Raw genomic sequence first — 19385 nt, forward strand, 5'->3', positions numbered from 1 at the left:
CCAAGGACCAGAGGACCAGCATCACTACAGCAGCCTCCACCTCCATCTGTGCCTGCCATAAGATTAAGATACACCTCGGTACAAAGGCCTCCACCACAGCCATCACGATCAACCCGGGACAATCCCACCTACCTCCCTCCGACACAGCCACCAGCAGCCCATGCACCATCACCCCCACCTACACAGCAGCCAGCCCCACTGTCTTGGAAGACGGACAAAGACCATGACACTGCTCCCCTGTCTTTACATGTATAATGAATAGTTGGTTGAGAAAGTTCTGATATTGTAAATATTGAAATTTTACAGTTTCTTATGTTAACATAAATAGTTGGTTGAAAAAAAAGTTTGTAATGCTCAATTTGTATTTGTACACATCACATGAACCTCAGTATGGAATATGAAGTCATGAATCAGTCCTGATGTAACTTTTCTGTGGTGAAAGTAGAGTGATAGAACAATTTTACTTACTCCAAATTCTAATTTACACATTTTCATTTTAGACATGAATAACACATTTATGTAGGCCTATAGTGTAATTCATATATTTCACTACTTTTGTGAACCAAAGACTTTGGTGAACCAAATCTGAAACACCAAAATAAAAGGAGGACATGAGTAAATCTGTGTTTCACAACAGTTTTGAAGTTTTCCAAAAATCGGATTTCTAAGCTAAGTATCTCATAAAACAGTGCTCTAAGGTGAGTGACTTTGCATTTCTAGCAAGACCAGAGACTGTACTGAACATTTTGACAAGGTGATAAGGTGTAAGGTGATATATTTATTATATACAAATGAATACTTAGTCCCCTGCATCTGGAATAATGTACAATTTACAGCACAGCCTCACAATGTCAGGAACTTTTCATCTACAGATTGCTTTGGTCTGGCTTTACCCCTCACTGATTGGTTGAAGACACTTTGAACTCATTGGCTAATGAAATCAGAAGGAGGGGCTCATTATCATATTAAAAACCGCGCGAAAAAACGGGGAGGTCCGTATATTCGCGCGTTTTTTCGCGCGAGACTATGTATGCGTTATATGGCACATTCGGCTTTCCATATCTCACCCTGTCTGTGCACACGGTGAACAACTCTGTCGTACAGTGATCTAAGCCTCTGCCTCCTGTAAAGCTTCACAGGTCCGTCGCTTATGTCCTGCGCGGCTCGGCCAGCACCCGGTTCAATCAGTCATAGAAAGTCCGAAGATTTTTTTGCAGGGAGCGAAACGGCAACGTAGCTGCTTAATGTCTGTTTTTTTTTACATGTCTAGTAGTTTACTCCATTGAGTGTTGACAAGAAACACGTGTTGACGAAATATGTGTGATGTTTTGAAGTTTTGAGGTACGCAGGCGCGTAGTGACCCAAGTGACGTTACGCAATTCAGAGTTGTGCCGCGCATGAATTATTGAGGGAGAATGATCCGGGGCTACAGAAAAAACATTCGGGGCTCAGGCGACGCCACTGGCTTCGGCCCTGGGAGACTGCAGAGAGTCACCCCTGTTTCCTCCACTACGGTCTGGGAGCCGACAGGAAAGTTTAACACTTGGTTAAAATACATCAAATCAGTCAGACTTCAGACAGGCCGCTCCCCATTTTGACTGCGCTGCGTTGTCGCATGTTATGTTGCTTTGATGAATCAGAAAACAGGAAATACAAAAAGTTTACACCACTTGTAGAAGTCTCATTGGACTCTAGGACGCTGATGTTCTGACATCCAGTAAAACAGAGTAAATAATGTGTTAGAAAGCAGATCCTGGTGTTAACACTCACCCTGTTGTCCTCCTGCTCCGTCGAGCTGTAAAATGGCTTCTGGCAGTCTGACTAAATATTTGGACTTTTACGCCCTCACCTGTCTGCAGCTCCTCTTCTTTGTTTCATAACCAGCCTTACCAGCTGAACCAGTTCACATACAGGGACTTTGTTCAGTGAGATAGAAATAGAGCTAAACACAAGCTCAACAAAGTTATTGAAATAAACATATTAATACCACAGTGTGAAAATCACCCAGTAAACATCCTGCATTGAAAACCTCACTTAAAGGTCCCCTATTATACTGTTTTTCATCAATATATCACAGGTCTCAGATATATACAGAACCTGTCTCTGATTGGCTGAAACACCAAACAGATCATTGCAGCATTACCCATAATCCCCTCTGGTTCAGCCCTGTTTCCAAAGTGCTGATTCTCTGTCTGTTACTTTAGATGAAAATAAGGAGCCCCTCCCCACGCCCCTCTGATGCCCCTTTCACACCAACGCAACTCCGGTTCAAGCTCCGTGCTAGAGCTTTTCTGGTTCAGAACCGGTTCTTCGGTTTAGCGCCGGCTCTTTTCACACCGCTCAGAGCCCGACTGGTGCTGCCGCTGCTGCGTCATGACGTCACAGTTTACGTCGCTGAGTTTCTCCCCAACGCCGGAGCTCACCTCACAACAACGGGCCGGGGACTGCGTTGCTTTTAATCATACGAAGCCAGATTAAATTAAATAACGACTTCTCCAACCTTATACTTTTCTCCAGAGTGCCGTGGTTCATTGTTTATTAATGTGTTTCAGCGGCATTTACCGACCGCTGCAGTGCTGGCCGGCTGCTCTTCAACGGGAGTGTATTCTCCCGTTAGCTCCGGGTTAGCTCACACGGCTCTAAAGTATTCACTGTCTGACTGTCACACAAGCAGCTGATACATATCCCCAGTTCCCCTTAAGTGAATGTGTGTCAGTCTGAATTGACGCTGTTTGGTGTCAGTCTGAATTGACGCTGTTTGGCATCACAACGCTGTTATGAAAGTTTCTCTGGTATAACATGGGTGATGTTAGCATAGCAACCGAAGCTAAACTGACTACTTGCTAAGCAGTTTTCTACAGGCACTTTTTACCGACGTATTTTTCATTATGATTCTACTTGTGATAGTCGGACATGACAACCTGTGCAGCCCATGTATTGATTCCATCCGATAGCTGCTATAATAACAAACAAAACGTCTGCCCTGCTCTCCACAATGATCAATAACAGCGAACGGATGGTCAAAGTAAACAGAATCACACGAAGCCTGGTTAGTGTTGCCTGACTTTATAAAGTGTGTTTTTTTTAACAAGTGTGTGGTTGCGTTCTAGTCACTTTGCTCAGCACTACTGCTTGTTACAACTGTATTTTGCCGTACTCGCCTTAAGTGTTAGCTCAGGTTAATCTCGCCCCCCTCCGACGTAAGCGTGACGTATGCGGTTCTTGCTTCTAGACGGACAACTTTTTGGTGCTCGAAACGAACCGGATTCCGGAGCTATGACGCTGCTCCGCTGCGGTGTGAACAGGAAAACCCAGTGCTTTTCAAGCACCAGCACCGAACCGGCCCTGAAACACCGTTGGTGTGAAAGGGGTATGAGAGACATTTGGTTACAAAGAACTCAACGGTGCTCTAGGAGGAGATTCAGGTGATAAGGTGGGGGGGGGGGGGGTACCTTGGTTGCTGATTGGCTAATGGTTACACAAGACAAAACATCGTTTATGACATCATAAAGTGGCCAAAATCTGATCAACTCATTTTCAGACAGGTTTTTATAGAAATGGATCACGACAAAAAGAGAGCGAACTGCAGCTCTGAGCCGCCTGCAGGGACAGAGAGGACATTCGTCAGTCACAGGGTATTCAAATGGCATCTTATCAGGAATTAAATATAATTTTTAAAGCTTTAATAATGTTTATAGTAATGATATTAATGTATGTATTTGGTAGTTAATTATCCAATTTATATAACCCAATATCACAAACAACACTTGCTCAGGGGCTTCACAAAGCAGAACAACTCACCTACATGACAGAATTAAAGGGGGAAATGTCCATCATTAATAATAATAATAATAAAACAAGTGAACAAAGCAAAGTGAATCGTGGATGTAGTGCTCAAACGGCAGAAATAAGCAGACATCATGCACGACTTCAAATAACAAATACATTTGAAATAAAGAAGATTAGAAATAAACAATCCTCCGTGTAATTGGATAAATGACAAACCACCTCACAGCGAGAAGAGATTTGAGTTAGTAAGTGGAAGAAATGGATGATTTATGACGGAGGAAAAGTGATGTATGATTTTCAAGAGACTACACTTGAATTGTTGGTCATTTAAATATTTTTTTATCCTGTAGATACAATAACAAAGAGTGCTCTGTTATAAAAACTCTTCATCAGCACGTGTGAGGAACACCATTGAAGCTCTTTCAGATCAAATGTCCCCCCCCCCCCTCACCTGCAGGCGGTCACAGAGAGTCTGAGCGGGTGCTCCAGGTGTTTGGAGATCAGCGCGGCCACGATGACGGCGAAGGCCACCTGCTGGATCTGGATCCCCAGGTAGACCAGCAGCAGAGAAGGGTCTAGCTGCGGCCGCGGCCAGTACACGACACTACACGACACGCCCCCTACACGACACGCCCACCTGACACGACACTACGGTGGCTGAGAGATATTACCGTACATGGCAGATTAAAAGCGAATTGACGACGCTGACGCAAGGATATTTAAGGAGACATGAGGTTTACAGAGAACAGACAAACAATATGGCGCACCGAGTACAGGTAATTAACGTATTGTTTGTCGATGTGGCTGTTTAGCGCAGTGTAATTGTGTTTATTTTGCTAATTTGTATTTTAAATATTAAATGTAAAGGAATGGAATACATATATATATATATATATCTTAGCTCTTAGCTTGACATGCTCGACGTTCAGTTAGCATATATGCTAACTGAACATGCTCGTTCAGTTAGCATGTCAAACTAAGAGCTAAGATATATGTATATATTTTAGCTTGACAGATGGAACAATGCATGTACTTGCATTTTTACAAGAATCTGATTTTGTGTAAGTTTTAAATATTCATTGAAGGTGTCTTTCACATTTGAATGTTTTAAAAAAAAAAAACATGTATTAGCTGCTATACTGACATGCACATATGTATAATTATATTATTATTTTAAGTGTGGTTTAAAGTTAAATGATATATAGTTATTGGGTAGAGCCAAGTAACCCAGGTGGATGCAATCAGGCCTCTGTTTTTAGATGGGGTTTGTGGCCATGCTGTAGGCCTGACATTTAATCCATAGACTGTATATATAAAGATTTAAACTAGTTGAAGGGCTTTCTGTTCGAACCACAGTGACATCTAGAGGTTGTTTTGTGCATAACATGTCAACCAGAAGGGTAGAGCTGGCTGAATCAGATCGAGTTAAACTTTTTTTTTTTTCAACAAGATATCAAGACACAAAATGTGTTCTACCAAATGGTGGCGCTGGCAGTTAAAGGGTTACCTTCTGAAAGTGAGGAAGTATGACCAGCTTTGTCCCATAGGATTATACAGGCCAGTCCATTGCTGCTTGTTTAAGGAGTTAACTATTTCCAATATTAAAGTCACTGAAATTGTATTCTATTTTATTCACCTATAGACAAACAACACAACACTCCGTGATGGAGCACGCCCAGAGCTCAACAAATTGGACTCGGACACCTTCCGTCCGGACACAGACGGAGAGAAGGTTCACAGATGAGGTGGCATTCGTCATGGATGTGCTTCTGCCAGAGGTTAGATTTCACTGACTTTTTATTTGTCAACTACACATTATATAAAATTACATATGTTGCACTTAAACTCATGGTCAATGTCCAGTAGAATGTTGATGCCAATTGGTCTGGCATAATTGTCACCTGCAGAATGGCACAACCTTTATTGGATGTCTACATTTTACTCTAACTGTTAAACGTGTGGCTTTAATCCCTTCATGACACAGGCGACAGTCTACGCCCTTGCAGCTGTACTCTCGGTTTCCCTTGAAAGAGCCAAGGAAACTTATAAATGTGGACCCGAGTATGACTGGAGGTAAGCTGGAAACATGAGGAGAATGCTAATACAATTTCCATTTAAAGTGTACAACCCCTGATGCATGTGAATTTATAATATTACATATATGACTTCTTTATACCATCTTGTCTTATCAGTGAGATGGAACTTTGTTCTCATTACCTCACGAAGAACATGAGTGAGGAAGCGCACCAAAGGCTGAAGGACTCCAGTGAAAGATTTCGAAGAGCTTTGGATTCCGAGGAGTTTTTAAATAGGCTTTAACCTCCTGCAGGTCAATCCTGGCTGCTTACATTTTTATTTAAAATCATGTTGATTTTACTGTTGGGATCAATTTAAAAGGTTATTTTTTTTTTTTTAAGCAGACCAGCTTGAATAGTGCCCCTCTGATTTTCCACATGATGTTCTGTTCAATAAATGTTCATTGAGGAAAACGGTATCAGTGTCTTATTGTATATTCATCACAGTGAATGCAGTGAATGCTGAACTTGCCGGACCATATACTGTAGTTGAAAGTACACAATGAAACACTGGCTTGCTTGTATCAAATCAATACAATTCCCACATGCCCTACCCCGGAACCTGCGGTCTTCAGACTCTGGCCATCTCTCCCTGCGGAGATCTGCAACATCCCCACGCTTGACTCCTTCAAAAGGGCCCTCAAGTCTGCCAAGGTCTTTGGCCCCAAATCTATTTGTTTTGTCTGTCTAACTGTTCGTCTGACTGCCTTTTGTTATGTTTGTTTCTACTCCTGTTCTTTTTAAAGCGACCTTGGGGCTCATGAAAGGCGCTATATAAATCCAAGTTATTATTAATACATCATTGGAACGGTAAGAATCTCAGCTACAACACTGACTAAAGCCTTCCCATCTCCAGTATGCCTACATGACAAGCATTTTTATAATATACAGTAAACATATCTTTGACTTATTGCAAAATTATAAAATGAAATTCACCCCTGCTGTCATTCTGGCTTTGACTGTTCAAATGAGATGTCAACCATCAAAATGGGATAAGGGGTTCCAGAAATATCACTGTGCAAAACACACCGGCCAATTTTGACCGATAATAGTATGGGAAGGGGGGTATGACCGAACGCAAGAGAAGAGACAATCATCAAGCCAGATACCAAGGTATTTACAACAGGCAACCACTTCAATTACTTTTCCTTTATGTTATTGTTATTTGGTTTTTATTAGTGCTTTTGTCGTTTTGAAGGAAATTAAAATACTGTATTGAGTTGGTTTCTTCTGTTTTGGAAGCCTTGTATATCTTTTTGGTCTTGTTAGAAATACCCCATGGTAAAACTGTGTTCTAGCAGCAGTTAAAGAAGCTTAGTTTGCTGTCTTAGACTGCCAGATGTATTAAGATGGTTTGTTCACAATTTACACATAAAACCTAAATGTTCATCTGTTTATTGTTCTTCTTCCTTTATATTCAAAGCATGTTGATTGTCTATTGGCTATATCTTGACATTATGTTAATTTGATCATACTTGCCATACATTTATTTTAATTGATGCGATTCCTTCAAAGGTTTTGTAATAGACCCCTAGTACTTTTAATTTATAAAGTAATAATACATGTGTAGCAGTTAGACAAACATAATCAATAGATTATCTCATTAATACCTATTTTATATATTAAAAAAAAGTTTACTAAACCACCGTTTGTTGACAAAATGATTTGGGTTGAAAGTTTATACTGCTGTGTCTCAAACGGATAGACTAGGTTATTAATTTATTTGCCTAATAGTTGCTTAAAATGCTACAATAACATTTGCAATTCGTTTTTAATCTGCCATGTACGATCTCAATAATAATAAATGTCGTCAATTCGCTTTTAATCTGCCATGTACGGTAATGTCTCTCAGCCACCGTAGTGTCGTGTCAGGTGGGCGTGTCGTGTAGTGGGCGTGTCGTGTAGTGTCGTGTACTGGCCGCGGCCGCTGCTAGACCATATTGGGCCGAACAGCTGCAGCGTCCACGACAGGATGTTCATGCTCTTCTCGTCCACCAGGGGGCCGTACCAGTAACACACCGCGAAGGTGACGAAGCCCACCACCGTCACGTAGTCTGAGGAAACACAGGAACATATATAATTTACAGGGTTTTATTATTCTTTTTAATAACAACTTTAGGGCACACATGATCAGAAGCTTTTAAATTTGAAGGACCTGTAGTAATTTACTGACCACTAAATAACGTGGGATAATCTGGGACTATGAGTGAATGAGGCATATTCAAATAATCCTTTACTGCCATCTAGTGTCTAGAAATAAACCATTCTAAAATATAAACATCTCAAAATAGAAATAGAAATAAACCAGCACTAGAGAGTTAAAAGAAAAATGTACAGATGATTAAAAAAATCTATAAAATGTCTCAGAAATAAAAATAAAGAAACTCTATTGAAGGGCCAATTTATTTACATAAAGTGTGCAAGGAATGGAATATTCAATGAGATGTAAATATAAAAAGTACAGTGTGAATGTTATAAGTCCAGTTAACCAAGGAGAAGCTATGGAGAGGTGAGTTCTCTTCCAACATGGTGTTAGTAGTGAATACATGATGGCTGTAAACATTGTGTTATCAAGTTCTTTAACCAATATGAATAAGGTACATGATGACAGATAATAAAACCTGTTTCTGGTGAACATGATTTCACTAAATAGTTGTGATGAGTCCCTGTATCTGCAGCCATTTGAGATGAGATGAGTTTCTAGATAACTGGATCCATTCCCCAGCTGTGTTAACTCTGCCCTTTATTTACCAAATCCAATCTGTAAATGAATACGCTCTGATGAAGGCTGCGTGCCAACACACCTGAGCGTCTTTCTGTTGCGATGTGAGGCAAATAAACAAAAGTGTTTTATTATCTATAAAATGTTTGTGTTATGAAGGCTCTTTTTATTATTATTTTATTTAGCCTTTATTTATACAGGTGTAAAATCTCATTGAGGCCCCGCTCACACGGGAACGTTTGCGTTTATGCACAGTATGCGTATTCAAAAAAGTCTTCCGTTCACATGCATTTGTTTCATTTAACGTGTCTGTTCAAACGAGGCCGCTGGAAACGCTGTAGTACATATGCCGGGACCGTAAGTGGCGCTGTAACTTCCGCCAAAATACACCAAAAGCCGCGAAGAAGAGCAGCCCGGAGCAGCCTGCAGCAAAGTTGCCATGGCTACCCTTCTGTTTAAGCCCCGCGGTGTATTTAGCAACATGTAGTTCATGTAATTCTCCATGTCCACTTGTTGCTGATGGTTGTGGTAGAGGAGCTGTAGATTTTGCACTAATATCTGTAGCATGGTCAGTAGCAGTAGCACTAGCAGTAGCTACTGACAGGAGAAAGTGTGTGTGGCGATTGCTGGTATTCAGCGGGATATAGTCATTTCCTCAGCATATGGATAAATGCAACGGGGAAGTTAACTGAAAGAAACCGAATCTGTGGATATTGCATCGACCGACCTGTGGAGAGGACGGCTCAGAAAGAGAGATATTCTCTACAAACACCGGGTGAGATCGCACCTTTGTCAATATAATGGATCAATGCATGAAATCTGACTCTGTTTATTTTGTTTAAGGAGTATATTGGGCGTTAACAATTCTGGTTTGCCTTTTATAATATTATTTCATTCAAGAACCCCTTGTGCGTTTAATTAACACAGCTATTTTTGATAGTTGCTACAGCAGTGAGCAGGAGAGGGGGGGAGAGGCGGGGCTATCGCTATTTTTTCAGGAAATATTCGTATAGAGGTGATTACACGGACTCGGTTGACCCCCCAGAGAGTTTCGTTTGCAAATCTATCCACCTTGGGACCCGTTATCGTTTGTGGGGTCAGTTTCTATCGGCCTCGTGTAAATAATAGGGCTATACGCACGCGAAACTATGCAGATACAAGCAGTTTTCTCCTCGTGTAAACGGCACCTGAGACACAAGGTCTCATTTGCAAGAGAGACCTGTCAGTGGTAACACTACCACACAAAGTTACAGACAGACAGGACACTAAACACAGAGGCAACAATAAAATACAACATCGTAAAAAAAATAGTAATTGAAATCCATATAAAGTATTCAGATAAAGCAGGTGCAAACACCCACAGATGATTTCTCCAGCATTTTTAAAATTAGTTTAAAATCCGTGATGGGTATCAAACTGGTCAGCTTAAGTTCCTGCTGAAGTGTGTTCCAGGTCGAGGGGGCAGAGTATGATATGGCTTTTTTCCCAAGCACCGTGCAAACTGAGGGGACGGACAGAGTGATGTAATGTTGAGATCGTAGGCTATAGCTGTACTGTTTGTGTGATATGTAAGTGGATATGTAGAGGGGCAGCAGTCCAAGCATAGGTATAGATTAATTTGTACCAGTGCAGTGATCTGCGCATTGATAATGATGTCCAGTTGACTAAAGAGTACAGCGTGCAATGGTGTGTGAGGGGTTTACAGGTGGTTATGAACCTCAGAGCCCCATGGTAGACAGCGTCCAGCAGATGAAGGGAGTGAGCTGAGGCGTTCATGTACACAACATCCCCGTAGTCCAAGAGCGGCAAAAATGTGGCAGCTACAAGCCGTTTCCTCGCACTTGTGGAGAAGCAGGCCTTATTTCTAAAAAAGAAATCTTCAAAGGTCTTCTTCACCTAACGCCACGTTCCAGTGTTCCCGCAGAATGGTCTGAAGGTTCCTTCCCACCAGCTGGATGGCGTACAGAGAAAACGACCAGCCGCCGACAATGAGGACATAAAACGGCTTTTCTGCAGAGAAGAGAAGAAGAAAGTAGGTGAGGCCATCAGAGGTGGGAAGTAGTGGAGTACAAATACTTCCTTACTGTAGTTAAGTACATGTTTCTGGTATCAGTACTTTACTCCACTACTTATTTTTCTGACCACTTTTTACTTTGACTTCTTACATTTTGAACCCAAATACCTGTACTTTCTACTTCTTACATTTTGAACACAAATACCTGTACTTTCTACTTCTTGAACCCAAATACATGTACTTTCTACTTCTTACATGTTGAACACAAATACCTGTACTTTCTACTTCTTACATTTTGAACACAAATACCTGTACTTTCTACTTCTTACATTTTGAACACAAATACCTGTACTTTCTACTTCTTACATGTTGAACACAAATACCTGTACTTTCTACTTCTTACATGTTGAACACAAATACCTGTACTTTCTACTTCTTACATGTTGAACACAAATACCTGTACTTTCTACTTCTTACATTTTGAACACAAATACCTGTACTTTCTACTTCTTACATTTTGAACACAAATACCTGTACTTTCTACTTTTTACATGTTGAACACAAATACCTGTACTTTCTACTTCTTACATTCCCAAACCGGCTGGTTCCTTTAGTTTGAATGTGTGTTTGGTGGCGTGACCATTATTATTTAGAGTCATTGCGTGCCTATTGATTTGAACACGATCCGTGTATCCATCATTTCCTGGTCTTCTCTAAAGAAGAGGGACCAATGAAAACGTTGTCATGTTGCCGTTGTTCAGCATGGAAACATTCATTAGCTAACAATGACATTATTGTTCTATTAATATAAAGGGAGGTCAGGTACTCTTTAAAACAGCTGCTAGTTATGGGTACTTTTTACTGAAGTACATTTCAAAGCCCATACTTCTTTACTTTTACTTGAGTAAAGAAGTTTAGTCAGTACTTCTACTTTCACCAGAGAATTTTTAAACATGAGTATCTGTACTTCTACTTGAGTACAGGATGTGTGTACTTTTGCCCTCTCTGGAGGCCAAAGAGAATTTACCCGTTAAACCATCCATCGATCTTTTAACGCTTATCCCAATGCTAAATAAATGGAACAGTGTAAATAATGAACTTGTGTTTAATGTTGAATTCATGTTGAACTTGGGCCTGCGACCATAGTTTGTATTTTATTATGAAAATCCACAGAGGAGGTTTGAGTCGTACTACAGGCATTTTGCATTTCTCTCAGTAGAAAACAATCTTTCTGAGAGTCTGTTGGCTCGGACATAAACTCTGTAATAAATGTTGTCTACTTTTCATAAGAGGTGTAAAACCTGTGAGCATTTCAAATCTCATATGAAGGAAATGCTTGTAGAATCTGTAGTTGTATTTGTGTTGTTGATTGAATGTGTGAACGAGGCGATACAGAGAAGTGAAGCTGTCACTATCAGGCTGTAGTTTGTTATAAACTGTTGGAGTGGTAAGCAGGCCTTTTGGTTCTGGATATCTGGGGAGTCAGGTGGTCCGTGAGTGTTTGCTTATTGGTTGAGTGGTCCTTGGTATGAAAAGCCCCTCCCCATGACTCACCTCACCTTATCCCTAAAGGAGATGCCAGCCACCCTCAGGAGGAAAACCCAATATCTGTTCAACATGGCAGTAAAATGAGTCCTTACCTTCGGAGGACGACGATGATGAGAGAGGCGATCATGCCGGTGCTCATACCAGCAGAGGAGAAGAACACTTGACTCCTTTATTGAGGGGAGGAAGACGAGGGATTCAATATGTTATTATCCTTTTTAATTTAAATGCATCTTAGTGTTGTTAAATAGTCTTCATACAAAGTGACCTGCTGAGTGAGTCTGCAAAGACGAACAACAACGCTCCGGAGAGGAAACCAGAAACAGATAAATATCAAACTCTGCAACGAAAAAAGAAGAAGAAGAATCAATCAATGAGAGTTTCTTTATAAAACCCAATATCACACATTCTACATTTCTCTCTTTACAGTTTGTAACTTAGAGAGGAGCAAACGTTCATCAGAACATGAGCTCAGCCTCTGTGTCGTATTCATTACTGGCAAACAACAGGTGGACTAAAAACAAACCAACAAGACCCACGTGACAAACACCTGAAGGGATGATTAAATTAAAAAAAAGTAAAATAAAAATAAAAAGTCAAATTCTGAGAAAAAAATCAAATTCTGAGAAAAAAGTGAAATTCTGAGAAAAAAGTCAAGTTTTAAGAAAAAAGTCAAGTTTTAAGAAAAAAGTCAAATTCTAAGAAAAAAGTCAAATTCTAAGAAAAAAGTCAGATTCTAAGAAAAAAGTCAGATTCTAGGAGACAGAGGCAATAATGTATTATATCACATTATTGCCTCTGCATTGGATTATTATCGGATAGGGTAATAACTTCATAATTAACTACGTCTGAAAGCAGAAGTCTAGGGCAGATAACTGCAAGTCTCTTCAGTGCTCATGTCACAAAATGAGATGCATTGTGGGACATGTAGTTTATGGGCAACGTGCTTCTGTAAAGCGCGCATGTAACCAACTGTATAATAAACGTATTTTATTCAGAGCTCTTGAGGCTCGCATTAAATGAAGTTGCAGGCCGGATTTGTTATTATCCGTACGCATGTGGCCCTGATCCTCTTCTGTACCTTATTTTGTACCAGAGATGTGAAAAAGGATCACTGTAATGAGTCTTTAACTAGCAGATCTCTAACGAGTGTCTATGTGTGTTTCCCACTCACTCCTGATAGCCTTGACCGTGAACCTGGTTTTGTCGGCCGGGTCGATCTTGAAGCAGGTCTTCTTGCTGAACAGACCGATGTTGATGGTGGTCTTTTTTATGTGTAAAAATTGGGACCAACATTGACTTTAAAGCATTTTTTACATTTATTATTTATTCTTCACAGTGTGTAATTCGTCAATGATTAGCAAGAATACTTTTTTGAGTTTTGCATTTGTATTTGTTGTGAAAAACACCAAGAAACTCAAGTCTCAATCTGGTGGAAAACAGCCAGAAAACCGTCTGTGGAGGAAGAAGCTTTCTGTTCCAGCATGACTGAGCCCTACAAAGCAGCTCCATCAAGGCCTGGGTGGATGAGTTTGGTGTGGAAGAACTTGACCTCATCCCCACTGAACACCTTTGGGATGAACTAGAACGGAGAGCCAGCCTCTCGTCCAACATCAGTGTCTGACCTCACTAATGCTCTTCTGGATGAAAGGGCTTCCCACAGACACACTCCAAGATCTATAGAAAGCCTTCCCAGAAGAGTGGAAGCTGTTATAGCTGCAAAGGGGGACCAACTTCAAATGAATGCCTAAGAGTTTGGAATGGGATGTCCTGAAAGCTCCTGTTGGTGTAATCAGAATCAGAATCAGAATCAGAATCAGAATCCCTTTATTAGTCCCACAGAGGATACATGTACATTGTTACAGCAGAAAAGAGACAAAGACAGCTTCATGTTACCTAAAGCATGCATACAACAAAGTATTCAAGATTAAAAAAAAAAAAATTATAATAAAAAAAGTTAAACGTTTTACAAAATACACAGTTTTTAACGGCATATATATATATATATATATGTATATTGTATATTGCACATAGTTGGTATTTAACAGCAAGGGGTGTTATAGTCTGTGTTGTGGTGTGGGGGGTCTACTAGGGGTCGTGGTGGTTATATAGTCTGACCGCTGCAGGAAGGAAGGACCTGCGGTATCTCTCTCATGTGTAGGTGGTCCAATACTTTTGTCTATATTGTGTATAATTGAGTATCATCCGCATAACAATGAAAATGTACTGAGTGATTCCTTATTGCCTAAAGGAAGCGTATATAATGTGAACACAATAGGTCCAAGCTCTGAGCCCTTATGCTTTGCTGTGGCAGAACTGGCTGGATCAAATCAAACAGAACTCTAAACACATTTTCAGCTCTGCACACAATCTGCAATTCAACTCTGCACTTTCTAAAACACTGCACACGGTTCTCTGAGTAACACACAGAGATCTGACATATTCACCTGTCAGCCATTTTGACAGGTGTGATTTTGTATTTTAATTGGTCTGTTGTATTTGAATCTGTCATGAACTGTCCAATGTAATCTGTCATAAACTGTTGTATTTATATCTGTCATAAACTGTTGTATTTATATCTGTTATGAACTGTTGTATTTATATCTGTCATGAACTGTTGTATTTATATCAGTTATGAACTGTTATATTTATATCTGTTATGAACTGTCCTATTTTACCATGTTTTTCATTGTTACTGTACAATGTACAGTAACATTACAGTATTGCAGCACTATGTACATAGTGCTGCTGCATTGTGGGAATATTGTCCTTAGGCGGGAAATGTATACAGCAATTAAAAAAACGATACTGTAATATTACAGCAATACTGTAAATAGTGCTGTAATGTTACAGTATCATTTTGTTGTTACTGTACAATATTTCGTTGTGAAAATATCAGGAGCAAGAGGAGAGAACCACTGTGACCTTTAACGGATTATTTAGGTTTAAAAGTTGTTATTGCTGTTTTTTTTCCCCTAAAAGTTCGTATTTTATTTTCGAGATTGAGTTGCAGTATTATATGGCTAAACAGCTTCAACAGTCAGCGGACCAAATGGAGGACAGAGATTCAGAATGTCCTCACCCGAATCGAGGAGGAATCCTCCAACCAAGATCTCTCTGCTGGTCATGATGGCACATTTCAAGGACAAAGAAGAGGCTCTTTTCCTTTTGGCTGATGTAAGTGGAGTTATACATTATGATCTTGTGCAATGAACATGTAATAATTTATGCCTTTCAAATATTACATTGTATTGTACTTTAATTTGAACATATTATTGTGTGTGTGTGTGTGTGTGTGTGTGTGTGTGTGTGTGTGTGTGTGTGTGTGTGTGTGTGTGTGTGTGTGTGTGTGTGTGTGTGTGTGTGTGTGTGTGTGTGTGTGTCTGCAACCAAGGATGACATTGAGGCTCAACTGACCCTACCAGGCACACCAAGGCTCATCATGTTAGGTAAGGATTTGGTTTGACACTTTACTTTTGACATGTAAAGCTGAACATGTATTTTAATTCCACATGTTTTGTATGTGTACTTCATACATGTATGATCTCTATAGTATTTAATTTTTCAGTTTTGAAGTAGAAAACATTTTCAATGATATGCTGCCTTTTCCATTTTGCCCACTTCTCTTGCAGGGGACCCTTTTACTTTCACATAATTACAGAAGATTTACTGTTGTGATCTGATGTTGTGACCTCACTACTTGTGATTTTGTATTTGAATTGGTCTGTTGTATTTCAATCTGTCATGAACTGTTGTATTTATATCTGTCATGAACTGTTGTATTTCAATCTGTCATGAACTGTTGTATTTATATCTGTCATGAACTGTTGTATTTCAATCTGTCATGAACTGTTGTATTTATATCTGTCATGAACTGTTGTATTTCAATCTGTCATGAACTGTTGTATTTATATCTGTCATGAACTGTTGTATTTCAATCTGTCATGAACTGTTGTATTTATATCTGTCATGAACTGTTGTATTTATATCTGTCATGAACTGTTGTATTTATATCTGTTATGAACTGTTGTATTTATATCTGTCATGAACTGTTGTATTTCAATCTGTCATGAACTGTTGTATTTATATCTGTCATGAACTGTTGTATTTCAATCTGTCATGAACTGTTGTATTTATATCTGTCATGAACTGTTGTATTTCAATCTGTCATGAACTGTTGTATTTATATCTGTCATGAACTGTTGTATTTCAATCTGTCATGAACTGTTGTATTTATATCTGTCATGAACTGTTGTATTTATATCTGTCATGAACTGTTGTATTTATATCTGTCATGAACTGTTGTATTTATATCTGTCATGAACTGTTGTATTTATATCTGTCAGGAACTGTTGTATTTATATCTGTCATAAACTGTTGTATTTATATCAGTTATGAACTGTTATATTTATATCTGTTATGAACTGTCCTATTTTACCATGTTTTTCATATTGAACTTAATATTGAAATGAAATCAATAAACATATTTTATTTAAATTGTATCCCAGTTTTAGTTTATTGTTTCAGGTAGCACCTATTGCAAATGAGACATGGATCTAAAATTGGTTAAAGAGAAAACTGCAGTAATATACTGTTTTAATGCATACTGTTAAAAGGTTACGGTTTTTACTCAGACCGGGCATAAAAGGTGTGACCCACACACCACCACGAGGTACCGACAAACTCCCTTCTTTCTATACTACCTCCATTCATCAGTTTTACAATTTACACATATATCAACTTTTACCCTGTTAGTTTTTCCCTTTAGACTTTAAACACAGACCTTAATGAACACACCTCTGAAACCTTGGGATTCAATACCCGTAAAGCACTGCTGCCATATTTAAGATCCACCGATCGTGGCGACCTCCAATATGACATAGAATCCAGCAACAGAGTTATCTTAGGGGGGACTTACCTATTGTTCTCTCTGGTGTCTCTGCAAGACTACGTCAGGGATTGATCCTCAGCCAAGGAACAGGACACTGGAATCAAACTGGACTCAGGACTCAAGCTACGTGGGAACAGGTTACATTGCCGTCTGACTTGTCACCTATTCAACAATAATCAGAAGGGCTACATGGACTTTAGTTTCCTCTCACAAATGTGAACAGGTAGTTTTATTAAAGTTTAACAAGTTATAACACCACACATCAATAAAAAATTAAATGCGTTTTGCACAGATACATATTACATCCGAGATCTTTGCCTAAATACGAGTAAGTATACGATCGTCTTCCGTAGCTTGCTGAAGCAGGAAAGTTCAAGTTCGAACTGGGTTCAAAGAGGAACTGCTCTCCTATGTTCTTCAGTCTTCTTTTATCCTCTTCTTTCCCGCGGCTTGTCACATGGTCTGACACGTGGTTTGTCACATGCTTTGCGTGCAAGCTGGTGCGTTTAGAGGTGTCCTTCTTCGTTGCTGTGGTTAACTGTTCACTTCCAGCGAGGAAATACATAACAGATGTTCTCCTCCAAAGGGGAAGTGCGAACTTTGCAACATGGGTCTTTATGAGCACCCATGTCAGGATTTCTGTTATACATCCTGTTTATATTGCTAAAGCATTAAACTATACGATACATGACTATGAGAACTATCAGAGTTTTAACACAGTTTTTAGCATATTTAAGCTTTATTGTTTTTTTATTACAGAGCTGAGAAAATAATATTTAGTCTTAAAGTTACATGAAAGAAAAATCAAATATCCTATAGGATTATGAAATAAACAAGAAAACAAAACAAGATTTAAGTCGTTAATTCATGAGAAAAGCACTCAGATAGAGAGTCAGAAACATTTCAAATATTTGTAGTAAGTAAGTAGTAAGTAATTCTTATTATAGTTTTTTTTTATTTTTATATATATATATTCACAAATGATCTGCTTTGACTGCAGCTTGAGAAACTTCTGGATTCAGTCTGAAAGCATCCTTTTTTAACTTTAAACATGATCTTTAATAATGTTGTAGTTTAGTTTAACTCTGAGAGGTCGACTGGCTGGACTCCTCACTGGGACTCTGGTTCTGGACCAGCTTGCAGGGTCCAGGAGTTCTTGGAGAGAAGGAGCGCTTCCTGCCGCAGGACTCGGGGGATGGGAGTTCCTGAACATGGAGAAACAGCTTCAGTTATTATGCTCCAAATATCTGGAACAAAGTCACAGAAAGAATGTGTCTGCAGCTCAGAGAGTCCTGCTGGGAACCCACACATGTTGAGGAGCCCAAAGTGTGATGAGAGAAATGTACAGTACGGGTCCCCAGCACATAGAAGCTGCCGGATGCTAACCTGCATATGTTGAGAGAGCTTTACAGATCAGGAGAGGAACTAAGTACATTTACTCAAGCACTGTACTTAAGTACAATGTTGAGATACTTTACCTGAGTATTTCCATGTTATTCTACTTTGTACTTCTACTCCACTACAGTTCAGGGGTACATGGTGTACTTTTCCTCCACTACATGTATTTAATACCTTACAGATGTGGATGAATGATGTGAAATATAATCAAGTGTTAAATCAGACTTTAGTTCCACCTGGAGTAAATTCACAAGCTACCCTGCAGTATACAAAGTCATTCAAACTAGCTGCACCTTTACCAGCTTTGAGAACACTTTCATGATCAATCATTATAAAACATATCATATATATTATTCTGAAATGGACCAATCTGCACAACGACTACTTTTACTGTCGCTACTTTCACTATATTTTGATGCTAATACTTTTCTACTTTTACTTGAGTAACATTTTTGAATGCAGGACTTGTACTGTAACAGAGTATTCCTACACTCTGGTACTTCTACTTTTACTCAAGTACAATATTTGAGTACTTCTACTTTTACTCAAGTACAAGATCTGAGTACTTCTACTTTTACTTAAGTACAAGATCTGAGTACTTCTACTTTTACTTAAGTACAAGATCTGAGTACTTCTACCTTTACTCAAGTACAATATCTGAGTACTTCTACTTTTACTCAAGTATATTGAGAAAGAGTTTAATATCTTGATGAATGGAGGATATTCAGAAGATGAAGAGAGAAAAACAAGAGTGTTGTTTTCCTCTGAGGACATGCTCCATTAAAGAGTTTCATATCTTGATGAATGGAGGATATTCAGTACTCACAGTTCTTCTGGATCGTGGCTCTGATCGTCTCATCATCTCTGATCCTGTAGGGATGAACACAATCCAACAGTTATGGATCCAGTTTAAAATAAGTGTTTGTTCTTTGAGTCAGCTTCAGAGTCCTG

General features: G+C 39.3%; 1 protein-coding gene, 1 long non-coding RNA gene and 1 pseudogene across 2 annotated transcripts; 1 reads left to right on the forward strand and 2 right to left on the reverse strand.

Moving 5' to 3' along the window:
• Positions 1-549: 549 nt before the first annotated feature.
• LOC117483852 lies at positions 550-14603 on the reverse strand (annotated as a pseudogene).
• LOC117483878 (PWWP domain-containing DNA repair factor 3A-like) lies at positions 4503-5996 on the forward strand. Its single transcript, XM_034132204.1, has 3 exons — positions 4503-4565; positions 5432-5567; positions 5774-5996. Exons 1-3 carry the CDS (start codon positions 4519-4521, stop codon positions 5864-5866), a joined length of 276 nt encoding a protein of 91 aa, XP_033988095.1. The 5' UTR covers positions 4503-4518; the 3' UTR covers positions 5867-5996.
• Positions 14604-17231: 2628 nt separating the features above from the next.
• Positions 17232-19320, reverse strand: LOC117483846. The gene is made up of 2 exons (XR_004556045.1): positions 19261-19320; positions 17232-18241 (listed from the first exon to the last, which is right to left on the reverse strand). It is a non-coding gene; the product is annotated as an uncharacterized LOC117483846 (long non-coding RNA).
• Positions 19321-19385: the final 65 nt, after the last annotated feature.

The sequence above is a fragment of the Trematomus bernacchii genome, unplaced genomic scaffold (genome assembly GCF_902827165.1).
Source record: "Trematomus bernacchii unplaced genomic scaffold, fTreBer1.1, whole genome shotgun sequence".
In the NCBI taxonomy this organism is placed as follows: Eukaryota; Metazoa; Chordata; class Actinopteri; order Perciformes; family Nototheniidae; genus Trematomus; species Trematomus bernacchii.